Source organism: Alligator mississippiensis, chromosome 1 (genome assembly GCF_030867095.1).
Source record: "Alligator mississippiensis isolate rAllMis1 chromosome 1, rAllMis1, whole genome shotgun sequence".
Classification (NCBI taxonomy): domain Eukaryota; kingdom Metazoa; phylum Chordata; order Crocodylia; family Alligatoridae; genus Alligator; species Alligator mississippiensis.
The window spans coordinates 63,838,507-63,866,343 of record NC_081824.1 but is presented as its reverse complement, the minus strand read 5'-3'; the positions used below and the strand labels follow the sequence as shown (position 1 = coordinate 63,866,343).

The 27,837-nt window shown below is 47.3% G+C and overlaps 2 protein-coding genes across 5 annotated transcripts in view; one reads left to right on the top strand and one right to left on the bottom strand.

The window, feature by feature from the left end:
* Positions 1-568: 568 nt before the first annotated feature.
* On the bottom strand, positions 569-11,456 carry MTO1 (mitochondrial tRNA translation optimization 1). Of its 3 annotated transcripts, XM_014596686.3 has the most exons (14): positions 11,083-11,456; positions 10,799-10,998; positions 9,945-10,062; positions 9,217-9,506; positions 8,601-8,713; positions 8,248-8,438; positions 6,985-7,119; positions 6,842-6,853; positions 6,708-6,783; positions 6,135-6,370; positions 5,877-6,048; positions 4,776-4,894; positions 3,604-3,761; positions 569-2,954 (listed from the first exon to the last, which is right to left on the bottom strand). In XM_014596686.3, the coding sequence occupies exons 1-14, from the start codon at positions 11,333-11,335 to the stop codon at positions 2,760-2,762; spliced, it is 2,268 nt and encodes a 755-aa protein (XP_014452172.2). In that variant the 5' UTR covers positions 11,336-11,456; the 3' UTR covers positions 569-2,759. The 3 variants fall into 3 exon arrangements, with proteins under 3 accessions (XP_014452172.2, XP_006275188.2, XP_059587136.1); XM_006275126.4 differs by lacking the exons at positions 6,708-6,783; positions 6,842-6,853 and having other exon boundaries at positions 6,135-6,339; positions 6,989-7,119; positions 11,083-11,451; XM_059731153.1 differs by lacking the exons at positions 6,708-6,783; positions 6,842-6,853 and having other exon boundaries at positions 6,135-6,339; positions 6,989-7,119; positions 10,799-10,993; positions 11,083-11,161.
* A 119-nt stretch (positions 11,457-11,575) lies between these two features.
* CGAS (cyclic GMP-AMP synthase) overlaps positions 11,576-27,837 on the top strand; it is a 33,782-nt gene continuing 17,520 nt past the window's right edge. The window contains exons 1-3 of one of the 2 annotated variants that reach the window (XM_019496864.2): positions 11,576-12,128; positions 16,555-16,774; positions 27,559-27,807. In XM_019496864.2, coding sequence (XP_019352409.1) covers positions 11,664-12,128; positions 16,555-16,774; positions 27,559-27,807 — 934 coding nt within the window. In that variant the 5' untranslated portion in view covers positions 11,576-11,663. The remainder of the gene's footprint in view (positions 12,129-16,554; positions 16,775-27,558; positions 27,808-27,837) is intronic. The other variant, XM_059731177.1, reaches the window with a different exon arrangement.

The following is a 27,837-nucleotide window of genomic DNA, read 5'->3' as shown; positions in this document are numbered from 1 at the left end:
CTGTTCTACTCTTGAAAACTTCGAGTTTTCCACAACCTCCCTAGGTAGCCTGTTCCAATGCTTGACCACCCTCATAAATTCCTCCAATCTGCAATACTAGTAGGCATTACCTTATTTAGATCAATGTGGGGATTTATAGGTCTTTAGGTGCTTCATTCTTTAAGTTACTTCTTTCTTTCTCTCTCTTCCCAAGGGTACTGACAAGGGGAGCGTTTTATAGATAGGGAAGTGAGATTCAAGGCAAAGCCTCTTTCAAAGGTCAGACAGGAAGTCTGTGGCAAAACAAAGAATTGAATCTGTGTTTCCCCAGCATATTAATTCATCCCTCCCACTGCTAGCAACTATATTTCCATCAAGAGTCTTATTACTGCATATTACTGTAGTAGCACTGACAGCTTAATGGATATCAGGACATATCGTGTTAAGCGCTGTACCTACAGTGAGAAACCATTCTTGTTAGGAGGAACTTATATATATACAGACAAGAATATATATTATATGAAACAGTAGTAGACTCTGGATGCCTACACACCTGAGACAAGTTTCTTTGCTGGAGAAAATGACAACATTTTTGTTCACATTGGCTCATTTTTAATGTTAAGAAAAATTAAAAGTAAATTTAAAGGAGTGTCATGCTCAGTCTCTTTCTGATGAACAAGGATAGCCATAACTTTATTACATGCCATTACTTCAAGTTAATATCAGACTAAAAATAACTGTAATGCAGAATAGCATACTGATGAAAAAGTGACTGAAGTTTTAGAAGAGAAACAGCAGCGTCTCAGTGCTACCCAGGTTGTACATCTCATCTTTTACCCCTCCTTGTAAAAGCTGAGAGTAACCATTTTCCTCCTGTGGCCTGATCAAAAGCATGGGAGACAGGAAAAAGTCAAATCTAACTATTCCACTGCTTTTACACTATAAAAAACACACCACTTAAGGCTTCTTTTTTAATACTTATTCTCTCTAGTCAGTTCTAAGTGCTGTTAATCTGTCTTAACATGGTATTTCTTGAACTCTGAGTAATTTGTGCGTGTGGGGGGGGACTGCTGGGAAATCCTAGAGTCCAGCTCAGCCCAGTCTACCCTGCTTTTTCAGTTCCATGAGAGAATATAAATCTACCCCAAACTGTTTTTGGTTGGAGACTCCTCAGAATACTAGAAGATGATTCCTTCTATCTCAGATACAAGCAGTTAAACACAAAGTTACACTGTCTACATTCAGCTTCTCCCCCATGCTTCCCTGTAGGTCTATTAATTCTGCATTATGCTCTACGAACATTTAACTGCCAACTACCTGATGTGTGCATTAGGGCATTTAAAAAACCAACTGCCATAATTCCATGAAAAAATTATAAATATATTCTACATTTGCAGGAATCAGTTTATGATAGGCACATGAACTACATCAGTTTTCAAACATGGAACGTTCACCTTTGCCACTGCTTTTGGCATAATTTAATTGTCTTATGAAAAGACTAATGATTTCATTAGATTTCCCTAAAGCCACACCACAGAAAAATGGTCTGCTCCAAGTGTGTGTGTGTGTGTGTGTGTGCGCACGCGCGCACACACGCGCGGGGGGGGGGGGGGGGAGGGAAGGAGGAGGAGGAAGCTTTGGGAATTTTTTTTGTTGCTTTTTTCTCCTAAATGCCAGTCCTGAAAACACAAATCTAGATGCAGAACAGAGCTGGACTCAATCCTTCCGATACCTTCCTATAAGGTATTAACAAGTCAAATAAGTTGCTCAAAGAAGCCTAACGCAACCTTTTGTTAACACAGGGTTTATACAAATGCAGCCAACAGAGAGTTCATATACAATTTTGAGGGCTCAAAAGACACAGAATACAGGTACACCTCAATTTAATTTGCATTGACCTGCCGGACTAGCATAAATATGCAGCTTTATTTCACTGAAGTATCCATGATAACATTGATGTATCCATGAAGTGAGGAAGTCTGAGTGATCATCATGTGTCACCTTGCGGAGTCATTTTTTGGAGGACTAATAAAGTAAAGCATTATAATATACCAAATATTACTGCCCTTCCTTGTTCTGGGGTAACCACTTCCCCATTATGTTTATGAAACACAGTGAAACAGTTTCAGGAAAATACATAAATAAAAGTAAAAGCAATCTTAACCTGCCAATTTTTTACCTAAAAGTTAATTCATGATCATATTGAAAACAGCCCTTCTAATTCAGTTGCCTTTTAAAAAGTTACACATTTGCCTATGGGCCCAATGGGTTCTCTGTCCCCCTTACCATCTTTCCATGAAAAGACTTTCTAAGAAATTATTAGAGCACAAGTATTTCCATGGCCAGCTGGAAACAAAACACCCTTGGGTAATACAACATGAAATCAACAGCAACACTGGGCACTGTCGAGTTGGTTATCAACAGTTACTGGGCTCTTGGCATTCTAGCATTCATCTTGCACTTCTCTCTCTACTGTGGAGAGATAATCCCTATTCATGCCTTTTTCCTTCCCTCAAGACTTTTCAGGCTCTCAAACAGACTGATGCTGTCTCCCGCATAGCTGTATACTAAGGTTCCAGGTAAGTTTTTTTAACCGAAATTTGGAAAGAAAACTATTTGAGGTCCTGATCACTATGCAAAAGGCATACAGGTCTGTTGGCTTTATACCTACTAGAACACAGTCAGAGGTGGCTAGTTACAGATGCAAAAAACCCCTGCCCTTGTACGGTCTGAAGACTCCACACGTGTCCACTGCAATACAGCCATTCTCCATCACCTACTCAGAAAGCCCTGCTCAGATTTGAGCTCTGGAATTCACTCTTCCCAAGGACATCAGTATTTCTCTCTGGTAAGGATCTGCCAGTCCTAAATGGCACCTTTATGCCCCCTGTCCTTTGCCGATTAGTCTTCACAAATCTCAGCAGATTAAGGATGGCAGCGGGTGTAATTCCAGGAATGCGGCTGACTGCTCCAATCTATACATGGAAACAGCAACAAAAATCAAGTTGAGATTGCCTCCAAGTCCAATATTATGATTAGAGACCTACTGAAATTGTGCCTCTACTATTTTAGGCTGGCTCCCTGAAAAACAAACTAAACAAGCCAACCAAAAAGTTTACTGAAAATAAAATGCTGACTCCCTCTGGGGAGCCAATAGTCCTTGTGGCCCTAGCTTCACAGCCCACTAGGGGGAGGCATGGAGGGAAGGAAGCTGAGGGAACAGCAAGCTAACTGCTGCCCTCACCCCTTGTTGCTGATTGGCAGCAAGGGGTGGGGCCACATGGGCAGCCCTTGCAGCCAATCAGTGTCAAGGGATGGGGTCACTGTGGCCCCTTGGCCAAAGGGGTGGAGGGGCCTGCTGTGCTCAGCCTGTGGAAATTACTGCCAACCCCAGGATCTGTGCTTGAAATTGGCCGGCCACTGTCTCGACTTTGGTTGGACCCCTAACTATGAAGCTCCTTAATCCAGCTGGTGATAGTCAAACCTACTATGGAGAAACAAGAACTCACAACTCAGTGCCAAAGTGGGTAATCCTCCCTCCTGCCCCAATTTTCAAATGCCAGAATAAAGTGGTGCTTTACAGCCATTACTGCCATACCCCCACCCTCTGGCCCAGTGCCTTACCGTCTGGGGACGGTTTGAGTCCAGTTTCTCTCGCATCTCCTGGGACAGTGATGCATTAATGGTGAAGTAATCCAGGTTCTCTGGCAATCGGAGAGCTTCATCTCGGCGCACTTCCTCCATTTCCTGCTGTTGATTGGATGTACACAACTTGTAAACAACTGCATTGGCAGAAAAGAAGGTAGATGAGGACGGGAGAACAAAAACAATAATAATAATACATAGTAGGTACGAAATACATGCTTCTTTAAAAGAGCTACTGACAACGGAAGCAAAATTCTAGGTAGAAATGTCAAGAATGTCTATGGAGTTAGGCACCTTGCTTCCATGGACTAGGGAGCCTCACCACTATTAAGACGGGGGTCAACAATCTTTTCAGGCTGCGGGCCAGACTGACCCTGTTTGGGTGAAAGATGGGTTCTAGCACCCATCTGTGCTGGCTCAACTGCTGCCACCACTGCTTTTCCCAGGAGCTGCAAAAGGGAACACACCCACTGCTGATACTTTTCTTTTCAGAGGTGGCAAAGGGTGAACATTTGGCATTTTTCCTCAGTGGCAGTCATTTTCACTTGCCAGTGCATGGAAGAATGCCAGCTGTGGACACTTCCCTGTGCTGCTGAAGGGAAAAGCAGTGGTGGCAGGTGTTTTTTCTGTTCAGCCGCTGGGAGAAGGGATGGCAATGGTCGCTGGGTCCTAGTGACCGCCCATCTACTTCTGACCTAAAATGGGTCAATCCAGCTGCTGATGCCCCATGTCTAGAGGCTTGATCAGATGGCTTGACAGAGCCAACCCAGCCCATGGGCCATAGGTTGCCAATCCCTGTTTTAGGGGCTTTGGAAAAAACCCAAATATCACAAATCTCAGTTTTCAATAGGAGACTTGATCTTCTCTTAACCAAAGCAGAGCAGGAGAACTCTGGGGCAGTTCTAATACACTGCTGGAGCAGTGAGGGGGAAAAAGGCCAAGAAAAATTAACACAGACTCAATTTTCCTGCCCACCAAGAGAGGAGGAGAACAGTGTTTTCTCCAAGGTAGGACTTGGATCCATTTATGGAAGAATAGGATGCTCTACTGACAGTGGCCCTTCCACACCGCAAAATCCACAGAGATGGCTGGGGTTTCAGCATCATGCTCATTCCCCCCTGAACACATGGATGATGTTTGGTCCTCTCTACCTTCTATTTTAAGTCTTTCTGCCAATTCTCTCCATTCAGCAAGCTTTCCCAGGGATTCTGGGAAAATCCTTGCCAATAACTCCATGTTGACTTCTGGATACTGAAGGATGTCGAAGGCCCTGTGAAAACAAGACCAAGTGACTACTGTAACAGGACGAGTGCATTGCACAAGAATGGTAAGCAGCCATTCCCAGAACCACTGGATGGAGCTCGGCAAAATCCTAGTTCAGGGATGACCCAGTTGCCACCGCTTGAGGAGAGGACAGCAGCTTAGCTGATAGCCTGTGCAGGGGCACCAAGGACTGATCAAGCAGCAGAGAACAAAAAACCCTCTCCAGCCAGAGGGTCCCTGCAGATCAGGGCAAGCAGCACAGGAAGAGCTGCTCTGGACACCTAAAGTCATGTCTCTTCTCCGGCCACAGACATATAACACATTTGTGAACAAGGAAATATAAACTGTAAAACCAGTGTAACTTATCTGAAACCAGTGAAGAAATAACCCCATTGAAGTCAGGGTACAACATCTGTCCTGCTACTGGCAAAAAGGCTATTACCTGCTCCCTGCCCCCTAGTGGGTACCTGGGTATGTTTCAGCCCTGTCTCTATGCTGGGGTTGCATAAATCCAGGAAAAGGAATAGTGGGGAGCAGGTTATAGAGAAGTAGGGACAGAGGGCCGTCCAGAGGTCATCTAGTACAGGGGTTCCCTTCCTGAGGCAGAGTCCTCCCATGTTTTAGCCAAAATAGCTGAGGCATCCATCCAGGAAGCTGGAGACCTGCTGGGGTTCTAGGCCTATCTTCCTCCCCACAACCCATAAGGGGTTTGAACCTGCATCTCTCTGACTTTCTCAGCAGTGCTCTTAACACCAGACTACAAGTCAGACATTGTCTATGCTCCATTCCAGTCCTCCTTCTGAAGCTGAGCCACACAGACTTCAGGGAAAATACAATCAGAGAAATACATTTACGCAGCTAGAAATCTACCGTTTGGACACTTGAACACCATAAGTTCTCGAAAAGAGGAAAAAAAAATGGTCCAGAATGCAGATCTCCTACAGAAGCAAGCAGTGCACAGGTAGGGAAGGATCAGTAGCAACCTTTACCTGACAGGTGAGCTACGACTGCTGCTGATTACAATCTCTGGAATCAAGCTGGACCATTTGGAGGGAGGGAGTTGAAGAGACTTTAGCACTGCAACTCCCTCCTCTATGGCAGCCTTTATTTGAGATGTTCGTTCATATCGCTGCCGGGACACGCAGCCAGTTTCCTCAAAGCCTTCAGAGAAAAGACAGTGTGCGAGTGAGAGAGGTGCTATATAGGCTGGCCTGCTGGTCAAGAAAATCACCAGAGGGATAGGCTACCTCGGGGGGTGAGTCTGCTGTCTGCATTGTCGGGTCTCAGGAACGCGCGGAACTCCACTCGGCTGGTGAACATGCGGTACGGCTCACTGGTGCCCAGCGTGGTGAGGTCATCAATCAGGACTCCAATGTAGCCTTCAGTGCGGCTGATAGTGAAAGGAGGTTTGCCACAGACTCGCAGGCAAGCATTGATTCCAGCAATGATTCCCTGCCAGACATCAAAGTGGTTACAGGAGCGACTATGAAGCCAGCACATTGACTCATTCTGATCCACATGGACTGCTATATCTCGCACACAAGCCTCCAGGTATGTGTGGCAGAATCTGTGTTATTTGAGGTGTGCTAGCTGGTACTAGATGGTCTCTGATCCTTGCAGTAGTCCTAAAAACAAATGTTCTACCTCCTGGGAGAGAAGATTTTCTGCAACCATTCTAGAGTTCTCAGGATGCTCTCCCTTACTTTTCCCCAGATGCTTTCTGTGACTATCCTTGTGCCTGGAGGGGACTGCTGGTGTGCAAAGCAAGTACTGCCTCTTCCTTCCCCCAGATGGCCCTTGCTCTCAGCCATCAACTAAGCAGTGCATTCACTGCTTGGCCAGGCAGTATCCTTAATGCTTGGATGTGGGAAAGCAGTCTGAGAACAAGTTTTGCTGCTGAATATCTGAGAAACCTGTGCATGTGGTTCTACAAAGTATCTTTAACTCGCATAACCAGTACAACATCCTGTTTACACCACTGTTGGGGGGGGGGGGGGGGGGAAGCGGTGCAACGGGGAGCACACACTGGCATTGAATTATGATTACTGGGTCTTTTGGGGTGTACTCTGAGTGTGAAATGCACACTTTCAGATTTGCTCACCTGGGCTGCTGCTTCTTCATAGCCTGTGGTGCCATTTATTTGTCCTGCAAAGAAGAGCCGCTGAACCAGACGAGACTCAAGGGAAGCAGTGAGCTGACGAGGATCTAGAAAGTCATACTGAACTCCATAGCCTAGTATATGCAAAGGAGATTGTCATCAAGAAAAGGAAAATACACCCTCTATCACATTAGGCATCATTTGGGTGGATTAATTAATTTTAATCATTATTCAAATCAAGGTTTCTCACCTGCCAATTTAAATAATTTTAACCTTGTTTTGCTTTTTAGTAATTTTTTAGAGAAAGGAAGATGCTCACCGGCTGGTAACCCTTAACTCACATTGATGTGTAACTAAACACAATTTTTATGTTAAATTTTACACTACTTTTTGCTAATCAGGATGCATATTTAAACATTAAGCAGTCATATACCTTAACATCCTTAGATGGTGAACATTTACATGTTCTTAGGATAGAAAATAGTGAATTAATGTTGTTCATCATAGTTTTTTTTAAACTTGTAGCATGGGTCAAATAGCTTTAGAAAATGGTATTCAATCAAATGTAATTAAAAATGCAGAAAACCAGCACTATAACATTGTTTTGTTTTAGTTTAATAAACAAACAATGTTAACACCAGACTATATCACATAAGAGCTCATTTATTAAAGGAAAGAAGCACTAATTGCAGCTAGCGAACTTCATACAGCTTTTGGTTACCAAGTCTTTTAATAATCTAGAACAGTAGATTTCAACCTCACATTAAGCCTCTATCTACACACAGGAAAAGACAAACTTTCTTGCTTTTTCAACTCTGAGTTGGATTCTAATTTTGAATAAACTGTTTTTTGAATGGCACTAAGCTAAGGTGGAGAAGACAGTCTCTCTGTACCTGTAGAAGAGGCTGCCATTGTCACAAGCTGATTTAGTAGGTTCCAGATTTTCTTAAACATTTGGCTGCTATCATATATTATTTGAATAGGTTTTGATTAAATTAACAGATTATAAGAAATGTGCATGTCAAAATAGTTTGATTTCATGTTAAAATAAAACAGGATTACTTCAGGGAAAAATGTGTTTATATAAAAAAATCCAATTAAAAATGATTTATGCATGTTCACTCTGGGTGCCAAGATTTCCAGACATAAGAGCTCAGGAAGATGCAAGTTTGCTCAAAACTTGTGCACCTGGGAACAACAATGGGTCATAAATCTAGATCCCTTTGTAATACAGACTATATGGAACTATCTGACTCTCTCACCTGGCTGTACCATCTTGGCTTTCTCCAAGCCCTGGATGCATGTAATCACCTGCTCCTGGAGCTCAGGTGGCAGTGTCATTGACATTCCTTGGGGGTAGATGATATTGGAATCCAGACCCTCAGGCTCCAGCCACAGCTGATGAATACGGTTTGGAAAGCGCAGAACTTTCGATTCAAGTGAGGGACAGTACCTGCAGAGGGAAACAACCATCAGTGCAAGGGGGTAACAACACAGAGAGAAGGTAATCACTGATTGTGAGCTGCCTCCCAGAAGTAAAATAAGGAAGAAGTAGGCAGATTCAGCTGTTCTGTCACATCATGAAAAAGATCCTTGCAAGATGCCCCATACTCACCGGGGTCCTTTTGTTGTCTCCTTTACATGGTTGTTCAGGTAAAGATTATCATGGATAATTTTCTCCACTTTGGGGTTAGTGTAAGTCAGGTAACATGAGAGCTGATCCTCTGGCTGAAAAAGATCAAGTCTTACTTAGATTTAATCCACCAATAACACTTGCACTGATCAAACACTTCTCACCTGACGATTTCAGACATTAGCTAACTTCTACAGTGGCTCCAAGGGGCTGATAGTTCCATTACATCTGCTGTGGAAATGGTGCTTGGAGGTTAAACAAATTGCTCAAGAGTGAGTCAGAAGAACAAACCCTGGTAAGCCAGGTATCTGCTACTCTACACACCTAATCAGAGACTGATATTCCAAAGGAAGTGTGGGATGGCGTGCAGATTTGCATTAGCCTTAGTTTTCCCCTCTGCTTCAGAGCTGATGTCTCAGAGAAGCAGAATCCTGAGCACTCATGGGGAAATGAGGTAACTCCTGTCTACAGGAGTCATAATATCAACCAGACTATTTTCTCAGCAAAGACAGCTTATTACACCTTCTTGAAGGTGCTGAGCAGAGTACTGGAAGAATCACACTACAAAATGGCCTTCCCTGCCCCAACTGCATCACACCTTGATCCAAACAGTCTCGCTGAGGAAGCTGAATGGGACAGGATGGCTGTCAGCCCACTGCCTTGCCAGAATGCTGAAATCAATGGTGTCTTTGGCAAGTCGGGGTGGGGTGCCAGTCTTCAGCCTCCCTACAGCAAATCCCAGTTTCTCCAGAGTCTGAGCCAGTCCAGTGGATGACTGATCCCCTAATCGCCCAGCTGGATGTTTCTCCAATCCAATGAGGACCATCCCCCGCAGAAAGGTGCCAGTGGTCAGTATGACACTGCCAGCATGTACTTTGCTGCCATCACCTGTAACAGAGTTTTCAGAAACATACACATTAAGAACCAAGGCCCTGATGTGTTGATGTTGCCTAGAACCAGCCCAGCATTATTGGATGTGTCTGCCTTATATTACCACAGGCAAAAACAGTGAAGACATAAAAGCAGGTGCACTATGATCTATTCAGAGCCCTGCATTTCTAATCTTGGCTAGTCTCTCATTTTTGTCTGAACTGAGAAGACAAGACCAAAGCCTCGTTTAGGGGCAAAAGCTTAAATACTGTCAGTCTCCAAAAGACTTAGTGTTAACAGTAACACCTGGCTGTCTTGATTGGCTCATACTCTCTCTAGGCCATATATATGCTTTTACCAGTTAATTCCTGAAACATATTCACTTTCAAGGTTCCTCTCAGTTTTGAGGGGGAAGTAACACATCAAATATCTTTAATATCTAGCTACAGTACATACCAAGAAGGACCCCACTGACTTGGCATTTCCCTGGATGTTCCGACTCTGGTTCCTTCAAGAGAAGATCTTCCACAGACCCCTCATGAACAGTCAGGAATGGGGTATTAAGGATTTCTTTCTATCAGGAGAGAAGGAATTAGTACAAGTATCTGTCCATCCTCCCCTACGACCACACATCTTCCTCCAAACACTGAACCACACACTTCCAATTACTGGGTAGCAGCTTCTCTCTCTCCCACTCCATTACCAAGTTATTTTAAAGCAGGAGAAGCGTAACTCAAGTGCCTATAGCATTCAATTACTGCAGCGATGTCTGGGATTTACTAAGCAGAACTAATACACTACTTATTCACAGATCTGCAAGTTTTAATAACAGAACAGAGACCACTGGATAATTCAGAAACAGTTCTGTATGTCAGCAAAGTCAGGTAATGTCGTCTAGTTATTCTCGTATTTTGCCGAAGAACCCGGGCTCGACTAAGGCACGCGTCTTGCAGGAAAACATCCCGACTTGACAGTATCAACAGATAAGAGTGTCCCCCATTTTTCTTGCTAGTTTCTCCACCTGTGAGTTACCCCAATGGGTAAATCTTTTGGCCTCCATTTCCCATGTGAATTTGACTCTAGCCTTTCAGTCCTAGATTAAAGAGCACAGGAATACCACATATTTTCTTTGTGCCTGCACCATAAGAGGTATCTCCTCAGCTTCTCTTCTGAATAACTAAAACACTGTGATGCCTTTCTGCTCAGGCCTTTGGGCATCTTCTCTGTACCCTCTTCAGTTTAACCTGGATCCTTTCATCAGGGTCAAGAGGCCCCCAGTCCCCCATGCTGGCCACCCCGGCTGCTCTCACCTGCATGTTCTCCTTGTACAGCTTCCGATCCACCTGTGCGCGCAGCCCCCACACGGCCGGGCCCTTGCGCCGGTTCAGCATCTTATAGTGCACACCCGAGCGGTCGCAGAGGCGGGCACACAGCCCGTCCAGGGCGTCCACTTCCCTCATGAGGTGCCCCTTCCCGATGCCCCCGAAGGAGGGGTTGCAGGACATCTGCCCTACGGCAGACACGAGAGGAGCCTGGGTCACACCCAGCCCATGGCCCCGCGCCCGCCGCTGTCCCCCTCCCCCGCCCCCCGTACCGATCGTGTCGATCTTATGCGTGACCAGCAGCGTCCGGGCCCCGCCGCGAGCCGCCGCCGCCGCCGCCTCGGTCCCGGCGTGGCCGCCGCCGATCACCACCACGTCGTAGCGGGCGGCGGCATCGCTCCCGGCCCGGCGGCTCCAGGGCGGCGGGAGGCGGAGGCTCAGGAGCCGGGGCGGAGACATGGACGGGGCGACACCCGGCATCACCGGCAGGAAGCGCCGCAGAGCCACAGCCGCGGAGGCCGCCATTGCGGCAAACAAGTGCCGGAACCAGAAATGGAAGGCGGGGTGGGCGGGTAAGCAAATCTCCTCCGCGTCTCGTCTGCTCTGGAGGACTGGCTGTAGGGGAGCGGCGTCGCGTCGCGTCACGTGACCGAGAAAAGCGCGGGAAAATGCGCCCCTCTGCCCTCGGGCTCCACGAGCCGCCGCCCCGCCCGGCCCGGCCCGGCCCCGTGGTGGGGGCGGGGCCCAGTGGGGAACGCCCCCTCACCTCCCCGGGGGCGAGGCTAGGGAGCCCCAGGAGCCGCCCCCGCCGGCGCCAGCGCCAGTTTCGTTTCCTGCGGCGCCGGGCGGGAGCATGGCGGGGCGCGGCGGGAGCCCTCGGGGCCGGGGCAGTTCCTCGGGCCGAGTCAGGGCCGCCCCCTCCGCCCGGGGCCGGGGCCAGGGCCAGGGCCGGGGCAGCCCCGCGGGTGCAGCCCCCTCCATCCGGGGCCGGGGGAGGCCGCTGAGCGCAGACGAGGCTGGGGCCGGGGCCTGGGCCGGGGCTAGGGGAGCCCCCGCGGAGGAGGGTGGCAGTGCCGGGGCGGACCCCAGGCCGAGGAGCTCGCGGCGGGCTCGGGGATGCGGGCCGCGTCCGGGGCCGGGGTCGGAGCAGCAGTTGCGGGCCGTGCTGGCCCGGCTGAGCCTGGCCCGGCGGGACACGGTGGAGGCGGCGGCGCTGGTGAACGAGCTGGCGGCGCGGCTGGTGCAGGCGGTGAAGCGCGACATCAGCTTCCACGAGGTGGAGAAGCTTGGGGCAGGCAGCTACTACGAGCATCTCAAGGTGAGCGCGGGCCGCTGCCCTGCCCTGCCCGAGCTGGGCTGGGGGGGGCTGCTCTGCAGGGGGCGGGCAGCGCAGGGGGCCAGGTGCTGCTGCCCTGGGGCTGGTCGGAAATGTAAGGGGGCAAAGAGGGTTAAACGTTTGCCAGTGGGGAGTGGGGGTCGTGTTGCAGGTGCAGAATAAACGGGCAGGGCTGAGTCAGCCTGGCTGAGAGGCAAGGGTTTCTTAGGGCACAATGATCAGGCTGGGATAAAAGTAGGTAGACAAGTTAGAGCTTGGGATGGAGGATGCTGCTGGGTCGTAGCACCATACTTTGTGTCTAGGACCACTGTGTTCTGCTTGTTCAGCCGATACGGTTTTTGGAAGGATTCAGTTCTGCTCAGTCAGTCGGATTTGGAACTGGTTTGGCAGCTTTGACCTGGAACATGAAATATAAAGGAAAAAAAAGACCAGTTTTCCAGTGCAAGACCGTCTTCCTCAGGTCTCTGAAGGCAGGAAGCTGGGAGAAGCACAGGGGAGGGGCTGAACAATTCACAGGTGTGGCAGACAGTTAGCAAAGAAAAGCAGCTGGGTACTTGGAGGGCAAGGCCTATCGAAGGGGCAGGGTTAGTTTTGCCTTCCTTGCCTGGAAAGTAAGTCCTTTGGAAAGCTTGTTCTTTCTGTCTCTGCCTTCAGAGTAAGGAGCGCTCAGGAGGGTTAAGGCTGTGGTGGAGAAATTAAATGAGCTCTTGTGTGTGCTGTAGCTTAATTCATAGAAGTCAGCTACACTTTTTGGCTGGGACCCAGATGCTGCTGCCACTTCTTGCCTCTCCTTTCTGATGCTCAGCCATCAGGTAGCATGGATAAAGTGTCTGGCTGCCAAAGCTCCCTGGCTGTGGTCCAGATCTAGTGGCTCTGTGGGATGGATCTGGCATGGGGGCTGTAGGTTGCTGACCCAAGTTAAACTCTTGTGACTGGAGCCACTCTTTCCAGGGGACAGATAAAAATGACTCAAGTTGAGGTGTTGGTAGATGAGACTATAGAGGAAATTGACAAACTAAACAGTGGCAAATTAAGCTCAGATGGTATTTTGTAATCGAGAGTCCTGAAGAAGCTCAGACTTGAAACTGCAGGACTGTTAATTTTAGATGACATCACTAAAACAGCCTCTGGACTGGAGGGTAGCCAATACAATCCCATTCTTTTAACTGGACTCCAGAGGAGATCTAGGGGAACTACAAGCAAGCGAGCTTAATAGCTATTTCTCGCAAATTATGTAAGAATCACTATTTACTGGGTCAGATCATGTACCCATCTTGCCCAGTATCCTGTGTCACATAGTGGATTTATTGGAATTAGAGTAAAAAAAAAAAAAAAAATGAGTTGTCTTCACACAGACAAACAGGACATGCTGGGGAAAAGTCAACCTGGCTCTTGTAAACGGAAATCATTCCGTATCAACCTATCAGAGACCTTACAACAGTGGGTCTCAACCTTTATAGGCTCAAAGAACCCCCTCCATAACTTCTGGGAATTGAGCAGCACCAGAGGTGGATTAAGATTTATTGGGGTCCTGGGCAAACACAAAATTGGTGGCCCCCTCTAGAGGTGCACCAATATATCTGCTGCATATCAGATTGGCACTGATAAAATGAAAATTACCGTTATTGGCTGTTGGCTTTTTTTTTTTGACTGATTGACATCACTGATAAATGCCGTGTGTACATGGCCAGGAATGTAGCTGGGCAGCTTGGAGAGCAGTGTTTGGCCAGTCAGTCTGTGTGTGTGTGTGTGGGGTGGGGGGGGGGGGGGGCATGAAGGACGGAAGGGGGGATATGGAAGCCCCCATGGTGAGGGAGGGAGTGGGGCAGGGGCAGGCACTGCCCAGTCAGGGTGGTGAATGTGACCCCAGGGCTGGGAGTAGGATGGAGCCGTGGGTGGCTTGTCCGAAAGGGAGGAGTGTGGGGAGGTGGAGTGGCTCCCTGCCTCTGCACACATCCCTGGAGGAAGCATGGGTGGCATGTGCCCTCCTGGATTTGTGTGGGACAAGGGCAGGCTGTGGGGCAGGGGCTAGGGGCAGTGCGGCCTCTTCCTGGTGCGGGGGCTGGGCTGGGCTTGGGGTGGGCAGCGGTGCTGGGAGAGTGGCTTCTGGAGGGCTGTGGGGAATTTTGGGGTGGCTATAGCCCCCAAGCCTCCCTGTAGCACCAACCCTGCTTAGGGCAGGGCTCCCAAGGGAGAGGCAGTAGAGAGGAGTGCCCTGAGCAGGGGTGTAGATATGGGGGGCTATAGCTACCCCAGAATTCCCCATAGCTCCTCTAGCCACCATTCCCAGAGCTGCTACCACATGCCCTGCGCAGCTGAGCCTGCCCACCCCAAGCACAACCCAGGCCTAGCCCCAGCCCCGCCTGCCAGGAAGAGGTTGGCACATTGCCTGGCCCCAAGCCCACAGCAGGCAGCCCACCTGCACACAAATCCAGGGGGCACATGCCCCCCATACCACCCCTGCGTGGTGCATGCAGTGGTGTGGAGACCCCTCAACCTATGCCCCTCTGGACAACCTGCCCACAGATTCATCCCCGGGGTTACATTCACTGCCGTGGCTGGGCATGTCTTGCCCCACTCACTTCCTCACTGTTGGAGCTTTCATCTCTGCGCGTGTCCATCCCATTCCTCCCCCCCCCCCCCACCATTAGACTTACCAGCAGGGTGCTGGCTGCCAGGCTGTGCTCCTGGTCATGTGTGCAGAAGCACCTTTAATATTGCAGGTTCCCTCGTGCACATCCCTCCACAACACCCTTGTTGCTCATCGACAGGGAAGCAAAAACCACGATTTTAAAGCCGGCATAGTTTTTGTCTCCCCACTGCTGATTGGTTGAAAGGCCCTGGCAGCCCTGTTGCTTGCTGCCAGTGAGCAAAGAGACAAAAATGGCATCATGTTTATAACTGTGGCTTTCGCCTCCCTGCTGAAGAGTGATCCACAGGCGAAGCCTCCGGTTGGCCTGGGGCCCCTGAGGACAGGTTCCACTGGCCCTTGTGTTAATCTACCTATGGCAGGCAGCACCCCATTTCAAAAATGAATTTATTACTGAATTATTACAATTACTAATGAAACTGGTTTATTACAGTGTTTACCCCTTTGCAGAGGGCCGGGTAGTGGAGATGGGGTGGGGGGGACGACAGCCAGGCAGGGACTGAGCCAGCATGCATCTGTTTATCTTCTTGTACGTCGAGGCACTGTGGTTGAGAATCATTGCATTAGAGGACATAAGAAGCATGTGAATCAGGGTAATCTGGTTGGTACAGCGTATGTGGAATTTCAAAAAGCTATTCCACACCAAAGGTTCTTGATAAAATTAAGTTTTCAACATTAGAGGCAAGATCTACTCCAGGATCAATAACTGGCTAAAAGATGTGTACAAATGATCAATTCTCACCATGAACAGAGGTAAACAGTGGGGTTTCGTGGCTGGGTCCTCTGCTCTTCAACATGAAAACCGATGTTGGTAAGTGAAGTGATTTGTGGGGTCTGGGAACAACTCAAGGTGCCCACAAATGATAATGAGCTGTACATGAGCTGTTATTGCCCAGGAAAAGTATCCTTGAGTTACTGTGGATCATTCTTGAAAAGCAGCATGAAAAAGGCAAATAAAATGTTAGGGATCATTAAAGGAATTGAAAACAAAATATAGACAATGTTGTTATGCTACTGTATACATCCATGGTACACTCACATCTTCACAGATTCACAGAAGTTTAGAGCTGGAAGGGACCTCATGAGATCATCGGGTCTAGCCCCCCTGCTCTGGGCAGTCTTCCCAGGACTTGATCTACTTGGAGCAGGAGCAGCATGTAGGAACTGAAAGGTGGATTAAAGATTAATATGGTAGAAATTGGATATTAGAAACTTTGTGAATTAGCTATGCATTTTACACTGGTTTTAATCCAAGGACATGCATGTATAACAGGGACCTGTAACTATGGTCACTTTTAACCAGTAATGGCCTACAAGCATAACCACAAAAATTCCTTTCTTACATTAACTGCAAGGTTAAGCTTGGCATTAACAATGATAGTATCATGTATAAGTGTCCCAGAAAGTGGTACAGAAGCAGAGGATGCAGTCGTGTGTGCCAAGGCTCTTCCACAGGCCTTACCACTTATGGCCAGTGAGTAGTTTCACACCAGCTAATGTAGGCATTATATTAACAGCCATCCAAAACTAAGATTTTTTTCAGGAGGTATTTGCTACCTAGTGGGATGGTGTTGCCTTGCACTGAGTTCACTGGTCCTTTGGCACAAACTAGTCTGTATTTATTCCCTGTTACACAGAACAGTGGAATGGAGAACAAAGTCCATTGAGGCATTTGTAACAAAAATGCAGGCTAAAGCTGTAAATTAATTATATAAGCTTGTTCTGTACCATTTAGTAGCGTATGTCTGCTGTTCACAGATTTCTGAACCAGATGAGTTTGATATCATGCTTAAGGTGCCAATTCCAAGAATACAGCTGGATGAATGTGATGCCACTGGTGCCTTTCATTATGTAACTTTTAAAAGACATCCTCAGAAACACCTGGACAAATTTTTAGATGATGATGGAAAATTATCAGCAGACACCATGCTTTTATCAGTGAGGAATATTATTAAAGAAGAAGTAAAGAACATAACAAGTAAGTATGCAACAGATTATATTTTAATTTAGGGATCTTAATGAAAATAATGTTGTGCATGCATTATTTTTAGCTTGTCGTCTTGTCTGCGGCTATCTGGGCAAAAATATGAGAAATCTACAAATATCTAAGCCAGTCCTTATCACAAGGGACAAACAATAATCACACTAGTGCTAGGTTATCAGCAGGGATCCAGGTTTTCCATTTCCCATGGAAAAACCATGGCTTTTGCCTGAGAAGAATGCAGATTTTTCATTTTAACAGAGAAACATGCGGATTTTGCTTTTTTGCAATCGGCTCTGTACAGGCTGAAAGAGTTCTAGCCTGCAAAGGGCTGGGGGGAGTGGGAGGAGGGTGATCAGGCAGGGGGCACTAGGTAGCCTGGAGAGCCGCTCCCACAGGTAAGTTTTTTTGGGGGGGGGGGAGGGGGGGAATTGAGGTTGCCATAGGGAAGGAGGGAGGAGCCAGATGGTGCGGGGGACTCAAGGCCCAGGGCCAGGATATGCAGCTGCGGAGCCCCAGCAGGGCGTGGGATGGGGATGTGGGCAGCTCATCGGGGGGGCGGGGTGGAGGGCTGGATCCCTGTGGCTGCACGCACTCCTGGGGGTGGAGGCAGGGGGGGCATCTGCCCCCTAGATTGGGCTTAGGCTCCCCATCCTGCTGCCTTCCCCATGGGAACCAGTGGGTGGAACCCGGTACAACAGGGCAGAGTGGGCCCAGGTGTGAAAGTTAGTTGCTGCTTAGAACTGCGAGCCCTGCGCTGCTCTGGCAAGGTGCCCCCAACCTGCCTGGTAGCTGCGGGGGTGGTAGGTATGCAGTTGTGCCCCTGCTGCTTTGGGGTGGGCAAGTGATGTGTTGCCAGGGCAGCACAGGGCTTGCAGCAATGGCAATGAGCTTCCCTTCTCGGCCCCGTTCCACCCTGCTGTGCCTGATCCTTCCTACTGGGCTGTGGAGGGCAACAGGGCAGGGGGCCTGCACCTGCCCCCACCCCGAGCCTAAGCTTGCAGTGGGCAGCCTGCACCCTCCCCTCCCACAGGCTCCCCTCTGGCTGTGCTGCCGGTGAGGGGTGTGGGGGAGAAGCTGGGTTCCACTAGCTGCTGCCTCCCACAGATGGCAGCCAGGGCTCAGGTGCTGCTGCAGGGAGTTGTGGACCCAGGTCCCTGGCCCTGGCAGCTGGGGGCCCCCTCTGGAGGGCTGGGGGTGGGGGCAGGGGCACCAGCAGGGCCAGGTGTTGTGGGCAGGGGCACCAACAGGGGGCTGTGGCTTGGGAGTGAGGGACCTGGGCCTGCGTTCTGGTGAGTGAAGGGGGCAGGGGGAGCTCTGATTTTTCCATTATAAAATCCCCCAAATCAACCACCAAAATGTATAGGCACTTATAGTGATTGAGGTAATGGTAGGCTTCCAAATTGCTTTAAAATTGTAAATATATCAATAAAATATTTTGTTCAATTGATACCTATATATAGTGGTGTTTCCTTTTAATAGTAGATTTTGGGGTTTTTATCAGAGAATTTGTGGGTTTTTGTCAGAGAAATTGCATTTTTTTTTTATCAGGGAAAACGAGGATCTCTGGTTATCCGGATGCTTATTAAGCACCCTGATCATAGAGGATGAGGATTCTGATTGCAATACAAGGGGATCAGTTTGCAAATGCAAACAACCTATTCAGGGGCCATTTTAAGTCCGTGTGTCGAGCTGCATCTGGCATATACAACTCTTCCCACAGGCCAGGAACAGGTGGAACCTATGGCAGAAGAGAGAAAAAATATTTTACAAGTAGTTGTACACTCTTTCCATTATCCATTTTTCTGCTGTTTCTCTCTAATGTAAACAGTTCAATAGGCATTCTTAATTAGCTTTTTGTTGCCAAAGTTCATTCCTTATATTGTCTCAATAGCTCACTTTTACCAATTATAATGACCTTCTCAGAACATAACCTGCGTTTTTAGGCATAATTTAGAGAAATAACTACATCAGTTCAGGAGGAGTTGCTTTGTTTTTAGGGGCAAGGATTTCCTAGGTTGATTTATTTTATTGGACTAAATGCATGTTGGATTGAATTAGACAAGCTTTTGAATGCAAGACAGGCTTCATCAGGTCTGAGAAGTTTAAGCCAGCAGTCTCCACCTTAAGTGTGGATATACAAACATTTATTAATACAGCGTTTTATAGTTAACATTTAATAAGAGAGACTGTCCCACAGGTAAACTAAAATAGGACTGGGCAAGTACCAGCAACACTGCAAGCTTTTGAAATGGCTGTTAAATATGTTTGAAAAGAAAGTTACTGATCTGCTGCAATGGAGAGTTCTTTGAAACATGTTTGTCTAAATCAGTAATGCCCAACTTTCTGAGCTGTGGTCTGGATGAGTGGTGGGAGTTAGTTTGCAAGCTGGATCCAGCGCATGGGATCATTCCATGGGGACGCTGCCCTGGCTCCAGCCTGGTCCAGCGCACAGGGCCATGTCATTTGGCTACAGGGCTTGGAAACTCGGTAGCAAGGGAGAGGTGGCAGCTTTAATTGCCACCACTGAACTTCTGGACTTGTGGGGACCTCTGCAGGCCAGATGACGAAGCTCCATTGGCTAGATCTGGCCTGCGAGCCAGGGTTTGAGCACAACTGATCTAAGCCATGAAGAATTTGGAGAGTCTGTTCTGAGCTAGCATTTAACCGGCTAACCTTGCTGTGGATAGCAGTGTAGTTGTGATAACGTGGAGCTGAACACAGGCTGTAAATCCTGGCAAGCAACTAGATAGACAAGGGACAGTCAGAAAATGACATTTTTTTCTTGGCCTCAAATTATTGAAAAAATAAACTTGTACAGAAATTTATATATCATCACTAAACATGCAGCTGTTTTTCAACAGTTTCCTTCTGTATCGGGGTCTTTTTCCATTGGTGAAAATGGTCATATATTCTAACATTGTGAAAGTCTGTCCTTATGGTGCGCCCATTGTCAACAGCCTCCATGACTTTGCTGTCATCCGAAAAACATCATCTTAGTAATCCACCCATCATTTGAACTGTACAGAAGATGTCAGAACACAGCCCACCCAAAAAATTAAATTGCCTTTGTGGTGCACAAGCTGGTGTGTAGGTGAGCATTGTGCAAAAGCAGCATTGCAGATGTTTCTGTTGCGACAGACTCTTTGCATGAATTGTTTCTGTTTCTTCAGGGGCACCTTTAGCCAAGAAGACAACTAGAATGCCCTCCATATTAATAACCTGCTTAGGGGAGAAAAATTAGGAAGCATTACTTTGTTTGACCCTTATAAATACAGATGTGGGTAGCCCATGGTGAACTCTAATCTACTGTGCCACTGTAACCTATGATACCAACAGCAGATCTAGAATTTTGGAAAGGAGGGGTGCCATCAGGATCAGACACTTGGTCTCCAGGGCTAGCAAGATATAGCAGGTGCTTCTGGCTGTCCACCCAGCTTGGGGAGAGGGGCTGGGTAGTCAAGCTCCAACAGCTTTGGACCTTCAACTCTCTTGCAGCTGTTAGGAAGGGAAGAGGAATAGAAGAGGATGCAAACACTATCCCCTCCCAGATCTGCCCTTATATATTACATATGAATCTCACTCTTCGTTCACATGCTTTGTGTGTCAACAGTATGAATGCTTTAGAAAACAGTATCCTTTGTATTTCTTCCCTGTTGTCCACAAGCTCCTCCCCGATCTATACCAAGGGCATTTAAAGGGGAGGAGGAACATTCATCATGTTCAAACAAAGCAGTAGAAGAGAAGCAGGGTATGGGGAGTTGGGGGACAACAACAACCACTTACATCTCTAAACCCTCTATTTTCAGTAGTTGATCTCTGTTATGGAATACTTACTTTCATATGTTTCACTTCTGGTACCACCCAAACAGCATGTCAGAAATGGAGTAGTCAAAACAACTGTAGTACAGCCCTGCCAAAATAGCTGTCTGATGTGTGAACAACTGCCTGCACAACAGGATAAAAGTTAGTACTGATGCACATAATAGAATTAAAGAAGCTTTATGCTACTGATTTTCAAGCGGCATAAAAAGGACAGTGGTGAGCCTGCATACGCTCTAGTAGGGTTTAGCTACCTTTTGGGCTAACCAAATATCTGATACCAGCTTCTAGTTTGAATGCCTGTCCCTTTGGTCCTTCAGCAACTCAGAGAGGGTGCAGGAGAACTCCAAATGACCCCATTCTACAAAAGTAGAAAGAATCAACCCAAAGGATGTTTGCATTTGTGTAAGGTTCATTACCTTTACACAAATTTTGTTTTAGGAAGACCAGTTAATTAACTGTTTCAAATCAAACCGAAGCTGATTTCAGAAGCAACTTAGGATGTAATTTAAATATAATCTTATCTTTATAAAGAACAATTACTGGTGATCATACAACTCGCCAACTGTGTATTTTGAGGCAAATGTCATCACAAATACTAATTATTAAATATGATGTCACTAGTTTAAATGAAAGAGTCTTGAGTGTGATAAGCACCAATTAAGGAAGAATAACAGTTTCAAATAGTGAGGAAGACTGAAATGTTACTTAAAAAAATTCAGTAGAGGTACACTATTTTGGTTCATATTGTATCTGCACCGATAAAAGGAAAAATTGACATTATCGGCAATTGGCTATTTTTGGCCGATGTGGCTGATAATGTTACCGATAAATGCCCTGTGCATGTGCGCAGTTGCAGCATGTACATGGCCAGGAGTGCAGCCCAACAGTGTGGAGAGTAACATCTGGCTGGTAAGTCTGTGGCAGAAAGGTGGGGGGGGGGGGGCAGATCAAGGCCCCTTTGATGAGGGAGTGGGCAGGGGCAGGGTAGGGTGTGGGTTGGAGCTATGGGCAGCTTGTCCAGGGGCAGGGGCTGCATGCACCCCTGAGGGAGGCATGGGGGGCATGTGCCCCCTGGATTTGTGTGCAGGGCAAGGACAGGCTGCCCCCTTGGGGCCAGGGGCTGTGCCAGCCTCTTCCTGGCAGGGGGGGGCTGTGCTCAGGGCAGGTGGGGTGGGCAGTGGGAGTGGGGGGGCTACAGCAAATTTGGGGTGGCTACAGGCCACCTCTCTAGTCTCTCCTAACACTGCCTGCCCCACCTGCAGCCACAAGAGCACAGCCCTGGCCCAGCCCCCAGCTGGGAAGATGCCAGCACAAGCCCCAGCCCCAGCCTGCAGTGGGTGGCCTGCCCTCATCCCATGCACAAATCCGGGGGGAGCGCATGCCCCCTCCAGGATGCATGTAGTGGTGGGTGCTGCCCATGACTCTGTTCTGCACCCTGCCCTACCTGGGCAGTGCCTGTCCCTATACCAGCCCCACTGCCTCACTCACTGTGGGGGCCTTGATCTACCCCTCCCCCCTATGCCCTTTCCCTCACCCACAGACTTGACGGCTAGACACTGCTCTCCAAGCTTCCGGGTTGCATATTGGCAATCAGATCGGTATTAGCCAATAGGGCTGGTTCATAATCATCCATCGGTATCAGCCAAAAAATCTTTATTGGTGCACCCCTAAAGTTTACCGCCGCAGGATGTAAAGAGACAACATCTTGAAATGGAACGCCATATGCAGGCATAGTTGCTCGGTGAACACTATGAACTTAATGACAAACCAATGATTTTTGGCAGTTACCAATATTTTAGAATGGATGGCTCTGTAAGGGATAATTAATACTGATTAACCTAATAGAACGCTTTAATTTTGTAGTGCATTTATTTTTGGTAGTGTTTTCCTCTAAACCAAAAAAAATTTGCATCTCTATAGATAACCTGACAGTTTTCATACAGTAAGATACAGGATTTGAGGGCTGGATGAAGAATGAGGATTTGATTCCTTATTCTGATCAAGTTGGGGAACAATGATAGAACAATGAAATGCAGAATGAAGGGGATTGGAGGGTCAGCATAAAATAAAATAAACTGCAAATTCACAGTACTAAAAATGCATTTCCTTTAGAACTTGTCGGGACTGACCAAAATCTCAATTTTGTGGAAATTGTGAAATCTAGCCTTGTCCGTGAAATTGGGCAATGCTTGAAAAATCTATGGAAAAAAAACCTTACTAAAAATAAAATGCTGGCTCCCCAGAGGGAACTAGCAGCTCTCGTGGTAGTGTGGCCCAGCTGCACAGCCTGCCAGGGTGGAGAGGGCTGCCAGCATGAAGGCAAGCCAATTGGTGGCGAGGCGTGGGGCTGCATGATTGACAGCCCTTGCAGCCAATCAACAGCAAGGGGTGGGACCACTTGGGCCCCTTAGCCAGAGGCATGTGGGGACCCTGCTGTGGTTGGCCTGTGAAAATGGCAGCTGACCGCACAATCTCCCCATAAAATCAGCCAGCCGCCTTCTCGAGTTGGGTAGACCTGTACTTACATGCCGTGCTGTGAAGGTGTACACCACTACTCTTGGGTCAATACATGTCACGCTAGATGTAGTGTAGAATAATGGAACAAAGGGAATATCCTTTCATGTCATTATGTTAATCTTTCCATCAAATAAAGGAACTAAAAACTTCTTTAGGACCTGTATGCTGGTATGACATTATACGCAGTCATCCCTGAAGATGACATGTATCTTAGTATAAGGAGTCACCAATGTGCATGTTTTAACATGGGATCTAACACTACTTGGTATTTGAAGACATTTTTACTGTAGAAAATGTAGGTTGAATGGAAATTGGCTGACCAGATTCAGTATTTGCTGAATCTGGCTCTGAGACAAGAATAGCACTGCCATGGTCTCCAAATTGTTCTCTGCAATTTACTGGCAAAGACCCTTACACAAGATAGCTGAGCTATGGATAAATTAGAATAATTCTGTTTATGAAATGCACTTCTGTTAGAGTCAGACATTTTGTGAAAGCCATTGGAGTTGGAGAGAACCTTGAATGGCAGCCTGTAATGGTAGAGAACAAATGGCCACAATTCACTACAAAACAAATGCCCACAGTTCTTGTTGTGCAATAGTCTGATGAAAATGTGGAAGCTATCTTGTAAATAGAGAACTCTGAATCACTTTAGAGAACTTGAGGAGGGAAGTATGAAAGACACCATAAATTAACTGATGTCTGAAGGAATTTAGATCCCTCAGGTTTAATGTACTTAGGCATTCCACTGACTTTTGGGAAAGCAAGAGTCAAGTGTGTCATGGTATTTGCATTTTCTAATATGCCATTATAACAAGGCTCTCAGGGACAGTAGTATGTAAAACATCCAGTCATTTGTCATTTTTTGTCGTAGAACATGTATTCTCCACTGCAGCCAAAAGTTTCCACAATTGTACCTGAAAAAACTTGTAAGTCAACAGTGCAGGGGTAGGAAAAAGTCTGCAACTTCATCAGGGAAGAAAGACCCTGCAAGCTGATACAAGTTCTCTTGGATAATCCTGCTGGAATGAGATGACAAGGTCTCCACATTTGGCAGATGTAAAATCTGATGAAGTTTAGAAATGGAGAAGGTTGACTTGGGAAGGGGTACTGTTTTCAAGCTAGATATTAGATTAATATAGTGTTGGAAGGGACCGCAATTGATCATCATGTTTGACCCCTTGCCCTTGGCAGGAAAGAGGACCGAGGTCAGACGACCTCAGCCAGGTGACTGTCAAGTTCCCTCTTGAACACCTCCAAGTTAGGTGATAGTACCACCTTGCTTGGAAGCCCATTCCAGATTCTGGCCATCCTTGCTGTAAAAAAATTCTTCCTAAGTCTAACCTAAATCTGCTCTCCACTAGTTTGCACCCATTATTCCTAGTTACTCCCTGGAGTGCTCTGGTAAATAGCGCATCACCAATTCCCTGCTGTCCTTCCTTGATAAAGTTATAGGCAGCTACAAGGTCACCCCTCAGCCTTCTCTTGTAAAGGCTGAAGAGATCCAGATCTCTCAACCTCCCCTTGTAGGGTCTTTCATGGAGGCCACTAATCATGCGAGTGGCCCTCCTCTGAACCCTCTCCAGATTCTCCGTGTCCCTCTTGAAATGCAGTGCCCAAAACGACAGTACTCTTAACTGCGGCCTGACCAATGCTGCATAGAGGGGGAGCATCACCTCCCTTCATCTGTTGGTCATGCATCTGCTAATACACGACAAGGTGCGATTGGCTTTGTTGATGGCCTCGTTACACTGCTGGCTCATATTTATCTTGGAGTCAACTATGACACCAAGATCTCTCTCAGCCTCTGTGCTGCTGAGGTCATCCCCCAACCTGTAGGTGTGCTGGGGATTCCTCCCTCCTAGGCGGAGTACCTTACATTTATCTTTGTTGAATTGCATCCTATTTCGTTCTGCCCACTGATCCAACCTGTCCAGGTTGGCCTGTATCTGCCCCCCGGTGTGTTAACTTTGCCCCATAATTTGGTATCATCTGCAAACTTGGAGAGGGTATTCTCCACACCCTTGTCCAAGTCGCTGATGAAGATATTAAATAACATTGGTCCAAGGACCGAACCCTGTGGGACCCCACTGCCCACCTCCTTTCAGGCCGAGAATGACCCATCCACCACCACTCTGGCTGCGGTCCCTAAGCCCGTTAGCCACCTACCTGACTGTGTAGGCATCCACTTAAGTTATTCTTGGGATGCTAAGGAGGCCAACAGGACCAATCAACCTGGCCATAACTGATGTGTAGAATAGTGGTGAATACAATTCTGGAGGCACCATCTTCATCATTCTTTTTACAAAACAGTAACACTTAACCTGGTACTGAAACACAGGAGTCACAAAAGACTCCTTAGCCTAAGTACAGATGATCAAAAAGCCCAAGGATGAATCAATTCAATCTTTGCAGGCTAGTCTACACTGCATAAATTGAACTGAGAAGCAAGTGAACAGACGTTCACTTGATTCTGGAAATACAGCCACATGCCTGCAGTGGCTCAGCCAGAAGCTGGGGGGTGCTAGAGCAAGCTCTCCCTTCCCTTCAGCAGTGGCTGGAAGGCTGGAGGGAAGCTGGGAGAGAAGCTCTCTAGGCTTTTCATCCCCATCCCTGCTCAAGCTAAGTGGGGGAGGGGGACGGCATGACCAGGCCCCACCAAGCCTGCTGAGTGTGATCGTGGGGGTTTAAAGGTACTAGCAGGTACCCTGGCCTGCACAGACCCCAGCCAAGGGGGTGTGTGGGGAAGAAGCTCCCTCCAGGCTTTTCCCCTGCTCCCTGCTGAAGTGGGGGTGCAGGACATGGCCAGACCCCAGCCAGGGCCAGCATGCTGAGGCAGAAGGGAGGGGATGGGGAGGCTGTTTTAAACCCCTTCCCCTGCCTACACAGCACCCCAGCTGTGGTCTGCTTGCAGAGACACAGCAGCCCCTGCCTGGCTTTTCTCTGTGACTGCTCCAGTGGCCTGCACACTGAGGTGGAAGTGAGGGAGGAGGATTTAAATCCTCTCTTCCTGGGGTCTGCCTGACAGTGTCGCAGCTGCCCCTGCTAGGCTTTTCCTCGCTTACTGCTGCAGTGGGGAGAGTGTGACCAGACCCCAGCCCCAGAACAGCATACTGAGGCGATGGCAAGGGAAAGGGGTTTAAAGCCCCTCTCCCACTCACACAGGACCTCGGCTGTGGTCTGCCTGGCAGGGGGAGAAGCCCCTGACAAGCTTTTCCCCACTTGCTGGAGGTGAGGGGGCAGTGGGCGGAGCAGCCCCTGCCAGGCTTTTCCCTACTTGCTGCTCCAGCAGGGGGGAAAAGCTTGTCAGGGGCTTCTCCGCCTGCCAGGCAGACCACAGCTGAGGTCCTGTGTGAGTGGGCTAAGAAGCAGTAGTGCTCCGGCTACGGATCAGAGCCATCCATACTCCCCTGAAGCAGACAGCACAGTCCAGCCCAGCCCAGGGCTGCAAAGCATCCTGGGATACTCAAGGACTCATTTAACTTGAACCAGGAAGGGGCTGGGACAGAAGTTTCATAAGCTGGTTTGACCTAAATCAGTTACGTCTGGTACTACATTCAACCAGGTTTATCTTAAACTACTTTCAGCCATTTCGGAAGTGAATTATATGCACTGAACTTTGTTACAGGTTCAAACTAATTTCTGATCACTTAAACCAGCTTGTGTAACTTCTGTCCCTAGCTTTAGGGAACAAACGAGAAAGAACCTGGTCATGTTTCATCAGGAGTGTGACCTAAGGTATAAGCAAATCTTGTTTTGAGAACAGTAGTATGAAGGCACAATAGACTGCTGGTTAAAGCATTCCCAGCTCTGGTCCACAAGGTGCACGTGCCCTGTAAAGAACACACAGACAAACACTTGAAGAAACATTTGTTATTCCACATACTGCCTCTGTTTCTTTTGTTACGTTCCTTTTGACTGGAAGACACGCATTTAAAATAATTTTTTTTCTCAAAATGGCCTCCATCTTCAAATTGAGTAAAAAAAATAAGTATTTTGGCTTTTGAAATTAGTATGCAGTGTGCAGTGCAAGGGCTGTACAGCCCCCAGACATTCAGAAGTTGGATAACCCTGGTGAAAGTATTAAGGATGTAGTTTGCTAGATTTTACAGGATCTGTTTACAAAATGGCTTGGTTACTTATTCTAGATTTAAAAGAAGTGAATGTCAAGTTACAACCTTCTCAAGTTCTTTGTAGTTTTCATGCTTTCTACTTAATTTTTTACACATCTAATAAATTATGTATTTGAATTATACTAATTTAGTTAAAATATGTAACGTTACTTCATTCACACCCTGTAAGAGTTTAATTGCACACTGGTAATTTAATGTTGACTTTTAAGATAGCAGCCAATTATAGTTAAGAAAAAAATCTATGTAACCTTTTTCATATTAGAGAAAATAATTACTGAAGGAAGTTTGTTTCTTTCTTATTAACAGACATGACTGTGACTGTGAAGAGAAAAAAACCTGGAAGCCCTGCAGTAACACTTCTTATTGAGAAACCTCAAACACAGATATCAGTGGATATAATCTTGGCTTTGGAGTATCGAAGTCAGAGCTGGCCCAGAAGTACACAGGATGGCTTAAACATTGACCAGTGGCTTGGGAAAAAAGTCAAACAGGCCTTTAAACAGAACCCACTTTACCTAGTACCCAAACATGCCAAAAATGAAAAGGTGATAAAAGGTAATCAAAACAAAAACACTAAGGACAGTG

Coding starts and splice junctions, on each gene's coding strand:
- MTO1 (XM_014596686.3), bottom strand. CDS start 11,335: ATGGCGGCCTCCGCGGCTGTGGCTCTGCGGCGCTTCCTGCCGGTGATG. Junction 8,439..8,600: donor GAGACAACAAAAGGACCCCG/GTGAGTATGGGG, acceptor TTCCCTCTGCAG/GTACTGTCCCTCACTTGAAT. Junction 6,049..6,134: donor CAGCAGACTCACCCCCCGAG/GTAGCCTATCCC, acceptor TTTTCTCTGAAG/GCTTTGAGGAAACTGGCTGC.